The sequence below is a fragment of the Pygoscelis adeliae genome, unplaced genomic scaffold (genome assembly GCF_000699105.1).
Source record: "Pygoscelis adeliae isolate BGI_AS28 unplaced genomic scaffold, ASM69910v1 Scaffold304, whole genome shotgun sequence".
In the NCBI taxonomy this organism is placed as follows: Eukaryota; Metazoa; Chordata; class Aves; order Sphenisciformes; family Spheniscidae; genus Pygoscelis; species Pygoscelis adeliae.
Window position 1 is genome coordinate 647,047 of NW_008824558.1, and position 11,909 is coordinate 658,955.

Sequence of the window (11,909 nt, forward strand, 5' to 3'; positions counted from 1 at the left end):
GGACAAGGGGGAATGGCTTTAAACTAAAGGGGGGTAGATATGGACTAGATATAAGGAAGAAATGTTTTATGTTCAGGGTGGTGAAGCACTGGCACAGGTTGCCCAGAGAGGTGGTGGATGCCCCATCCCTGGAAACATTCCAGGTCAGGCTGGACGGGGCTCTGAGCGACCTGATCTAGTTGAAGATGTCCCTGCCCACGGCAGGAGGGCTGGACTAGATGACCTTTAGAGGTCCCCTTCCAACCCAACTATTCTATGATTCTATGATTATATGCTTGGGACACAAAAGTACAACCCTCCCTGACTACTGCCCCATAGCTTCTCACAATTATTACTTTAAGGATTTCTGGTGCTGAATATTGTCTCCAGATTATCATATTCTCAGCATTTTCTCTCAGATTTATTAATATATGTGCAACATCTTCCCTTTATCCTTGGCATTAAATCTTTCGAACATCCCTTTCTTCCTCCTCCTCCCAGGAATTTTAATCTCAGAGGTCTAAGTTCTTCAGCTGCTTCACAAACATTATTTCAATTCAGACAGGCACCCATGCAGTGAGCAATGAATCAAGACTGTGGCTATGAAGCGTGAAGCAATGTATGCTTACAGCACTAAAAATAATAATTCATTACACAGATTAAGCCAGCATTTCCCAATCCTGTCCTCAGAGTTGTTTCAAAAAGGATCATAGTAATAGCTGGGAGTGGGGAGAGAGAAGGTTGGCTGCGTGGTTTTGCAGCGTGGTTTTGCGTGGTTTGCAGGTTTTGCACTTAAACAGCAGGTTTAAGTGATCAACATTAAAAATACAGCTGAGATCTTTGTATTCCTATAAAAACATACAGTCAAAATTGTTAATATATGGTTAACTAAGTAGTGAATGACAGACTGTCAAAAGAATTGCTTGGGGAACAAAAAATCTAAATAAAAAAAGTTTACATGCAGTTTTATAAGTAAACCATCATTCTAAGAAAAAAGAACAGACCTGCTAAAACTAAAAACAACAGGGCTGTTTCAGTTGCCTCAATAAAAAAAGAAAAATCACTGCAATGAGTCAGAGGCCCTAGAGACCATCACTATATATAGGAACCTCCAGGTGTTGGGAATAAATGAAGGAAACTGTGCTGTGTTCATGGAGGTAACATGGAATTTATTGGTGGATTTGTTGGAAACCTCCCCGCTGCAGGCTGAAAAGGCAGAGAGGGTATCAGACCATATGCGGGCATTTATAGCAGTATTAAGATTTTTTCTGGAACCAATTTGAGAGAAGAAACGTGGCATACAATTATTGTGACTATCATACTTTCTGGCTGTAGACTTTTGACATAAAACGAGGGAAGAAGGCAGCTGATTCTTTAGAAAAGAAGATTCTTTTCCAGGTGCACAAAGGAGCAGCAAAACTTTGCCAATAATAAAATAGGTAAAATATAACTTCCTGAATCTCAGATTTGCTTTTAGAGTAAACACATAGGCTGCTTATCAGGTAACTCACTAGTCCTCCACGAGGAATGATCATCACGATAATAATAGGTCTTTGAACATGAAGCTAGGAAAAAACATCACCACAGTCACAACACAGGTGGAATGAGAATGTTCAGGTATATGAAAGAGCAACAGTGATGTACATACCGATATAATACTAATTCATTTTGTCCTGTTTGAGCTTCACTTTGAAGAGGTAAATTTTTCCAGAAGAATTAATGTCCTGATAAATATTCTTACATAGTTCTTGTGTCGTTAGACTGTAATACCTCAAAAGTTTCCAGTAATGATTTTGGGGTTTTTTGGAAAACTATTACAATATTTCTACCTAAAAAGGATTTCTATTCCAATTAATCTGTACTGAAAGTCATGTTTGCATGGAGACTAAACACATGCTCCTAATTTTGCAAAATACTGATCTCGTTTGTCCATGTTTCACCAGAATTTTGTTCCTGGCATGACAGATAGTATAAATGCATGCAAGGGAACAGCAACAGCATAAGGAACTACACTTTCAGACTTAAACTGAACAAATATCCTTCAAATATCCTTATACTTCAGCAATAGGGATGCTTATGAAATGCAGAGGAAGTCCAAAGCAAGGTAATGTCTTGGAGTTCTACATTAAATCTTACACAACATGGACACCCATCTTTGAGCAGAAAGGACGTGCTCATGGGACACAGAGTAGCAACAATTCACATTCTGAGTTACAGAGCAAGATTTCACCAGTGCTATTTTTGGAGTAAAAACCCTACTTAGTTTCAACAACACCAACTCACATTTGCACCGACTATCTCCTCCCATAAGCCATTAACAAATAAAATGCCATTCCAAAGGTTGTTTTTTCCATTTCTATCATCACAAACAGATACATAAGATATAAACACACGAGCCCAACTGATTCTAGCAGTTATGAAGCTTCAGAGGGCCCCATTTTATTTTATCATGCAATCACATAGTATTTACTTTCATATTATAAAATACAATGCAGGAGGAATTTACTCAATTAGCAAAGGCTATAATATAGCGGACATGAACAGGAACTGAGAACTGCTAAAAACAGAGCAGGCAGCAAACCAAGAATTACACAAGATGATATACCAAGACATTGACTAAAAATCAAGATTCTCTCAAATCTTGCAATACAGCACCTTTGATAAAGAAGCATCCAGTCTGTAGCAGCTCAAAAGAATACAGGCTAGGAACCTAAAGGAAGGTGGCTGGATTTTCTAAACATTGGGAGAACGTTTTTTTTAAAGATGGTTTTGCACTTAAATGAAAACTATCTGAAATGAACTGAAGATTTTGATTCCATGTGCAATTCAACATTCTTGCTGATTTCCTGCACCTCTACAAATGCATCTTCTGTTTCTGCCACACAAATCCCATACCATTTGAATGGCAAGATTCACTTACAGATGCACTCATCAGAAGCAGTAGTGTTCTCACTACGTACAAAATACTCAGAAACATCCATCTGTAAAGCTGAGTTCATAAATTTGTGCTGAAGGCATTAAGAGCCCTTTCATTGACTTCATTATCTTTTGAGCAGAGTAACAATCTGACTAAATCTTGTTCAGGAGAAATTCTTAAACTTGCGTAACAGCATAAAATGAGAAAGCACACCATAGAATACAGGAGTGGATTTGTTATCTTGTGCTATCACTGATTAGTTTTTTAGAAACAAAATGGGAACCTTGAGAAAATAATTTAAGAGTTTATATTTTTTTAGATGACATACTGGATGACGTATTTGAGATACACCCTATTCATGATTCACTTTTTATTTCAAGTGCAAAGACTTCCATTATGAATAATACCCAAGAAAATATGATTTTTTTTAAATGTTATAGTTTCTCAAGTCTTGAACCCTCTAACCTTTTCTACAATTTTAGAGTTACATACTTATTGTTAGAAATTTACCACTGAAAACTATTAAAACAAATGACTTACTAAACCAAAAGAGTGAATAACTGTTCCTAAAACCAGAACAGAACAAATAATGAACTATGCTACTACAGCAGTATAAACTCAGGATTACCTTAATTGCTTTAGAAAATTACCTCATGGTAATTTGACCCAGTAGAAATTCATCATTACAGAGTTGATTCGTTGAGCTCACAGGCCAGTAAAGCCTGCTCTGCTAGCAACTGTTATTGTTGACACTACCTTCAACCTTTCAAAAAGAATGAGGTACCCTGAACACCACCACTCCTCACTTCTGCCACTTCCTAACACTTTCAGCTGTGCAACCAGCAGTACAGTAACTCCTAGTTCCTCCTCCATCTAGTCTTAATGACGCTATCTTATCCCACAAATCTGAAGTCACAGGATACAAACGAACAGAAGAAAAAACATGCACAAACAAGTAAGCTGAGCAAAGTAAACAAGTAAGCTGAGCAGAGTTTGTTATTTTATGTAATTTTTTCATAAACAGCTTCTTCACCCCAAATATACTATAACAAGCTCGATGTATCAAAGAGGATCTTAATGCTTTTGTTCCTCTCCTACAATCAGTAGGCAAGGGTGCAAAAAGCAGCAGTTAACCACTTCTGAAACCACAGTATAATTACAAAACGTTAAAAAACCATAGATACTGAAAAACTATTACACATCTTTAACTATGTTTTTAACACATGAACATTTCCCAATCAAGTGCAACATTCTTACCTCACTGTACATAAGTCATCTGCCCTTGATGGATGTGGCAAACCGCAATTAGGTGTTACTAGTCCATTCAGATCAGTTTCTTCTGCTGAATTAAAACAGGTTTTACATTTGTTATTAAGTATTTCTATGCTTTGATAACTCCCATAAGACTAACAAAATGCATCTGTAAACTCTATGAAAACGTGGTGAGAAGTCTTATGCAAGCTTTATTTGTAACTCAAAACAACGATCCATTTAATTTTTGTCTCCATGTCAAGGATGAGTTTGAGAAAGCCTAAAATATATAAAATAAAATATTTTTTGAGGGACTTTGAAAGATTATGCAGAGAAACTAAAATATTATGAAGTCATACTTTATGTCCTAGAAAAATAAGTTCCGTGGTAATTATCATGCTGCAATTGAAAACAAAACTAGGAATTAACAAGTAATTAAAATGAGGCGAGAATACCCAAATAATATTTTGCTAGTGCTGAATGTTCTAGCTGTACTTAAGTAGGTACTGATGTCAATAACGTATCTTAATGCATGAAAGACTGCTTACATAAGAAGTAATACATTGCTTTTGCTTATTTAATACACTGTTCCAATTGCTATTCTAGTGAATAATCACCAAAAAAATAAAAGTAATGTTAATAGTGTCCAGATCTCTTACACAATGTGTAGAAATGTCCAGGTATTTACTCAATGTTTTGCATATGCCATAAGTATGGTATACTACACCTAACTGTCTTCAAATGTCATTTAATTACAGAAAACCACGCTACAGTCATGGATTTCAGTGTTAATTACTCAACACTTAGCCTCACAATGTATCAGCCTTAATTACAGTGAGATGTAGGTCTTAATTACAGTGAGATTAGAGCAAATCAACATTGTATAAGTGGCAGGGAGAATTTGCACTTGAATAGCTGAATATGTTCCACACAATAAAGAACAAAATTTGCCATTATCCGGAAGTGAGCAAAGACAAAGCAATGCAATATTAGGTTTCTACCTGACTACAAGCAGGATACTGGTAACTGTAACAACTTACCTGTTTTACAGAGGACAAGTACTGGTACACCCAATAGTGCACATACTTTTTCAAAGTCAATGAAAAGAAACATAAAGAGACCTTCAGGACATTCCTTTCTTCCTCAACACAGAATGGGTTAGCATGTAGGCAAAACGCTGGCATTTTCCCACTCATCTGAACTGGAAGCTGTGTTCCTGTCCTTTACCTCCCTGAACACACTTTCTACCTCTGCAGGCTTCAATATTTGGTCCATCAGTCCTCTCTGGGCCCATCACTAGATGGCACTACCAACAAAATACAGATGCATTCTGCCACCCTGATTACACCAGGAGTTCATCTACTCCTACTTCGATGGCGCATGTCATTAATCATTAGAAAAAATGAGAAAAAAATTAAAAAGATAACCAACCGAAGCTGGTGACACAGTGCTCTCCAACATGACGTAAGCAGCCCTGCATCAGATGCTAATACAGGAGGAAACCACAGTATCTCTTGAATCCCCAGTACCTTACTGCAGTAACAAGGTTTCCTTTTGGATAACTCTACCTAAATATTTGGCAAGTCCATTTTTATTTGTATATCTAACAAAATCACAGACATAACACAGAGTGAGGACATAGCTGTTAGTTTTGTTTTCACCTTAAAAATCTAAAGTTAAGGAAAAAACAAAGAAAGAAAAACAAACAAGCAAACATTTTGTTTGCATTTTCACAAGATTACTGAAGTCAAAAGATAAGAGTTTCATAATAATAGCTTTCCAGTACTTTTTAGACATTTTTTGTTCATAAAAACATTCTATGAAAACAACTATTAAATTGCAAGGCCAACTGCCTAAAAGCAGAAATTTTCAAAATAAGAGGTCTACGCTGCTTGAATTCAGCCCTTTGGTACATATATGTATCCGAGACCTCAGACGATGATTAAATACATTTTGCCATGGTCCTCTGCCCCCAGTAGCACACTATTGTTCATTGTGTTGCTCAGTGAAAGAATATTTCAAAAGTCAGCTTTTTTCTTACTGCACAATGCAGGTCTTGGGTCATTCCTTACAAATTCCTTACAAAGTATCCAAGCAGTAACCCCGGTGTAGCAAAAGAATTACTGAAGTCCTGAGAGTTCTGTAACACTCATTGCTAAAGTATCTGTGCTTTCTCAACTTAACACTTTCTGTAACATGTCAAATATTATCTCCATTGTGGAGACTGAAAATTGAAGTACAAAAAAAATAAGGCAAAAAGTTTCCACTAACCTTGGTGGCCCAGCTGGAAAGCCAAGGACCTAATTTTTAAAGAGTTCTCAGCGTTATATATTTATTTTAATTACTTACATTTTCATTCGCTATTGATTTCAGTTGCTGTTGCGAGCCCTCAACCCCACGACCTCCAGTCAAGCACCGTAACTGGCACCATGTGCTTTCTGAGCTCCCAGCAGAGCACTCTGCACGGCTGCTCAGTGCAACAGTGTCCAGGTGCAGACAAACCCCAGCTTTCTGGTGAACAGACTGGAACAGGGCTCCAAAAGAGACAAGGAAAGCTAGCAGCGGGGTTTAAGAAGATGCAGCTACAAAGACACTGTCGCTAGATGGAGAACTTGACACATGGTCAGATTTTGTTGTTATTTGCGGCAGTATTGCAGCAGGTTCTCAACAGGCACAAGTCAAGGCCAGATTACAAAACTGCATGCAATTGGGATCCCACCCATGTCAGGAACAAACTTTCATACTTCTCCATGAACCAATAATTCAAAGGAAATGTGACATTCTGCTACTGGATTCCAGGTATTTGCCAACAGCAGAGAAACAGCAAGAATCTGGGAACTTACTTTCTAGTCATGGCTCTAGATGTTAATGCAATCACTTACAAACATGAAGCAGCAGAAAACCCCGATGCTTTTTCTTACCATCCCTTAAAAACTTTCTGTGAGCCAGCTAAATCTCTTTTCTGTCCAATTCTATTGCAAAGCTATTAAAAACTTGTTCTAACTATAATACCCTCAGTCTTCCTGCAACACCTTGTTCCCTCAGTAGATTCCTCAGTCCTGTTCCTGCTCACCCGTCACTCAAGGTGCCATTGCACACCCCCCCTCCCTTTTCACCCATAAGCGAGTTCCAGTTTTCATACTGTTATACCTTCAACAGGAAGGGCTGAAGACTCCTCCTGTGCCTTGGATTCCTTTGCTGCTTTGATTTTTGTACAGCTGGGTGCTGGTTGACTCTCTTCAAAGAATTTTCTTTGCAATAGCACTGCGTATTTTACCCCATCTATCAGGAAAATAAAATCAAATAAAGTAAATTCCCTGGTTTAGACTTCATTGCTTAGTCTCTGGTTGGGCCACTCAAATTTTGAGCAATGGTTTTCCCATGGCACCTCTTCCCCTTTTCCTACTATCTATAAGAAGCCACTCACACTTCAATTCTGTTAGTCTAGAGATGAAAATCACCAGTTACTGAGACTTACCTCAAAGCCCACAGAAGAATCTAGCGTAAAATGTTCTCCCCGTGTACTGTACAACAATACATATTCAGAAGAAAATATTGGGGCAGCTGAGGCTTGTGGGAACTTCCAGAATGCTCAGCCTGCAGAGGAGGCAAACAGCCCTGCTAGTGAGCTGAGGGGACTTCTCCATACAGACTCCTCTGAAAGCGTGCAGCTTCGGGAGGGAAAGCTTTTAACCCTTCGTCTTGCCTTCCCCCTGTTGCTAAAATGTAAGGCTGCTCTTGAGAAAATACTGAACTACAAATCAGTTTCCATTCCTCAACAAGAGCTATTCAGGTGCTCAACCCATCTTAAAGAGCAAAACCAAACGCTGTCAGAAATTTCCACCAATTGCAAAGCCTATTTGCTGATAAACCCCACCATATCTGGGCAAACATTTGATTTGTTAGCATCATTTCAATCAAAAGAAACCCAACCCTGTATTAACTAGCATTTGAAATCTTATAACCTCACCAAACCTCTATCCACTGATACACATGGGAAAGAGACAACAATTACAGTATTTTACTAACAAATTATGCATATTTTAATAGTAAAATTAATTTTAACGGTAGTTTCAGGCCATCAGAACAAAGGATACCCCATTTCCTATAGGTTTCATCTCGTGCTTAGTTCTTGCGTATTTATTAAGGATCAAGATCTCATTTCATACATGTCTATAAGAGCCCTAACAGGGTCTCTCTCCCCTAATTAAATTAACTGAACTAGTAAAAATTAACTATAAATTAACTGTCTGAAATCACTGACCTTCAAGCTACCATGGCCAAAATTTAGGCATAGATTCAAGTTATGGGTTTGTGGGAGACAACGAGGGGGAGAAGATGAAATGGAAAGATGCACAGCATAACAATGTGGTTGTACAAGTTTTGCTTCTTCTCGGGACAACAAAAAAAAAAATCCATCTTTGAAAAATGAATACATTCATTACGAACATTACTACCCAACAACCTCAGATAACTTGCTAGTTCTCAAAAGTTCAGATTATAGGCCTAATTATATTTTCCTGCCGCCAACATTTTCAGAAATTGACTCATGCATTCATTAAAACACAAACAAGTAGGAATTATTTTAGTGGGAATGACATATGAATGTCAAATAATCTCAACGATAGCTTATCAATAGGTGCAGTCACAATTTCAAGATATGTTTTATAATGTGCCTGTTTGCATTAGACTTACCAACAGCCTCTGCATCCCCTTCTAGTGAAGAAATAACGTTTGGTTTACTAAGCTTCGCTTTTGAGGAAACTTTGTCCTTGGTATCCCAGATTTTTAAAATTATTTTGTGATCTCTTAGTTTTATTAGATATTCATTAGTTACACCAATATCAACACTATGGTTCCACGATATCCACATCTTGTCATTTTCAAACCATGGTGTAATAGCCTATTAAAACAAAAGATTAAAATCTTTACAGGAGCTGACCAGTACTGAAGAACTTGCATTCACATGCCGACCACTATCACCACCACTGCTCTCAAACTGTGTTTCTCCAGCTTGTGCTGGGTCTTACATGACCCCTCCTTGCTGTGTCGGAGCAGCGTATTTTGTTGGATTCAGACAAAGCAGTCTTATCAAGTCAAGGTCTGATACGAAGACCTGAGGTAAGAACAAACAGCAATTACGCTGTTGCTCGGCATGAGATCATGGACTGAAGACTTAACAAAATAAGCAAATATGAACACTTTAAAATGCTAAATTTGTATTTACAAAATTAAAGCACCAGCACTAAACTTCACATGTATATGCTGGTAAACCGTAGGAACAAAGCACTCATCAGCATTGTCAATATAACACATTTCAATCAGCAACTTCAATCAACAAAGTGCATTTTGTTTAACAAAAACATCAAGCTGATACTCAGAAGAAGTACAAAGCAAAGAAGGCCATTAGAAAGGTTGTCATTCAAAGACAAAACCTGAGAGTATACAGGTTGCTTTAAAACCAACAGTCTCTCTCTCTCAAAAAAAAAAAAGATTTTAGCATCGACTTTTTACAAATAATTTCTTAACAAACCAAGGTATATTCAAAACAATATAGCCAACTTTTAGGTTCCTGGATTTGAATGCGCACAATTCAATTAGACACGTCTAAACAAAACAAAATTTGTAAAATTCTTCAAGTACCTTAAAAATATTTTTCTCCTCAACAAAGATCAGAGGCATAAATTTCATTTTTTTCTTCATCGTTAATAAAATGGAGAGTTGCCTTCAAATTATTATATTATTATCTTGGTACTTGAAAGATAAAAGCTATAATCCCAAGTAAACTGATAATCCAGAGGAAAATAAAAGTAAAATACTCTGAAATCCACCAGCCTCTTACTATAAACGTTAAGAAATTATTGCTGATCTGGACTAGAAGAGTCAAGTTCTATCCTTGATATTTGTTATATATCTGTGTGTGCAGATAAGGCCTAAGCAGCTGTTAAAACAATATGCAATTACCTCCCTCCATATCTGAAAACATTCTCCCACCTTCTACGTATGACATTTTGGATTACTTAGTTTTATTATCTTTCACCTTGGAATCAGATTCTGTAAATAACTTTGCAACCACCCCAAACACCACCAAATCCAGTTTTCTAGGTACGAGGTCATCTGGTAGAAGGAAGTACTCAATGTGATAGCAACGGTGCGTTCTTGGAATAGCTCCCGATTCATCAACTTGAATTCTCTTTCCTTGCATATCACGTGGATTGGATTTCTTCTGCTTTTGTCCTAAAGAGAATATTAGCATTATTTGGAAGCATTAAAAGTTATCAAAGATGATACTTTTAGGGTGAATTAATGCTCTCTGCAATGACCAAATGGTAACAGGCATTCCAGTGTGACAACAGAAAAATGATTGACTGAACACAGATGACTGCTGAACATGAAACTCTCATCCCAGTGCCCAACCCTGCAATTCTTACCCAGGTTTAACTACCATAATGGTCCATAAAGTTCCTGGAACTTCCCCCTTCATCCTCTCTTCCTGCAGCATGATGTCCAGTGATTGCAATTCCCAAGGCACGTATGTCCTGTTACCCAGGGAACTTCCATAAAACAGAGTTCCACACTGCTCAGGGGAAGGCTGAATGTATCTGCTCCTGCTACACCCCAACAGCCCTACCCCACAGGAGAATCATACCCCATCTGTTGAACAGCTGCTACCTTCTCCTAAAATGACAATACCACCTTTAAACTACCCAAAATCGTAATTTGCCGAGTTGAGTATATACGCAAAAAAACACCTTTAGTTTTATTATTAGGCAGTGACCGATTAATAAGGACCAGCTAAGATCAGCAACTTGAGTAACTGTGACTACTGAGTAGGCAGCGGTCAGGAAAGGTTTTCAGTCACTAGTGACAACCATCCAAAGATAAAAAGCTCCCGTGTCCCACTGCTATTTTCTTGAGCAACCTACCCAGGAAAATTCAAATCAATTAACATCTTTTCTAACATTATCTCCTTAAACCATTCAGGACTCCGCCACATGAATTTCTGAAGTAATGAAAGAAGGGTTCTTAGGAAAACCCGCGTCAGGTACTCACCTGAAGGCAGAGCAGGGACAGCTAGCGAGACTGTCAATGTGCAGGTCACAGTATGGCAGCCATCCAGCTCCACCCAACTTTTTTCAGACGGGGGGAGCCTGCTGCTTTCACCCGCTGGGGTCAGCCGTCCACCACCCCCAAGCACCTCTAGGTTTTCCATTTCAAAAGTGCTTTCAGAGCAGATTGTGTTCAAGTCTGTCATCTCTTCCTTATCATCTTCCTCCACCTCCTCTTCTTCCCGTGCATTTGAATTCTTATGCTTTTGCTTTGCCATCTTGATGTGCCGTCGGACAACACTCAAAGGCTACAGAACAGACAAACAGCTCTATTTTAGTGCCAAAATAAAAAACCCCTACTAGAACCAAAGCAGGAGCAAGGAAGGACAGCACGAGGCGGTCCAAAAACTCCCGTTTCAAAAATGCTTTTGAAGTACGGAACACCTATACCCGATGGATTAATTTTTGGACACGGGGACGATTCACACACAAGTCTCCAAGCGACAAGCCAGGCTAACAGTGCGTCACTGCGCTCAGCAAACAGCAACACAAGGCTCAAAAAAGCGGAAAGGGGGTATGTCACCTGAGCCCATAAACGATCGGTTTCTTGCCTAAGTGCGGCGGAAAGTCGAGTTTTGAAAGGAGTTTATTGTTGGGAAGCGGGGGGAGCCCCCGCAGCTGGGCACCCAGGGGCAGGGGCGCGCAGCGACCCC

The 11,909-nt window shown here is 38.6% G+C and overlaps 1 protein-coding gene across 1 annotated transcript in view; it reads right to left on the minus strand.

Annotated features, from left to right (window-relative positions):
* LOC103915221 (uncharacterized protein FLJ43738) overlaps nt 1-11,909 on the minus strand; it is a 46,401-nt gene that overhangs the window by 25,088 nt on the left and 9,404 nt on the right. Inside the window, exons 3-7 of the mRNA XM_009322006.1 lie at nt 11,201-11,504; nt 10,188-10,384; nt 8,843-9,050; nt 7,298-7,429; nt 4,154-4,238 (exon numbers count right to left, since the gene is read on the minus strand). Of these exons, the coding sequence (XP_009320281.1) occupies nt 4,154-4,238; nt 7,298-7,429; nt 8,843-9,050; nt 10,188-10,384; nt 11,201-11,504 (926 nt within the window). The remainder of the gene's footprint in view (nt 1-4,153; nt 4,239-7,297; nt 7,430-8,842; nt 9,051-10,187; nt 10,385-11,200; nt 11,505-11,909) is intronic.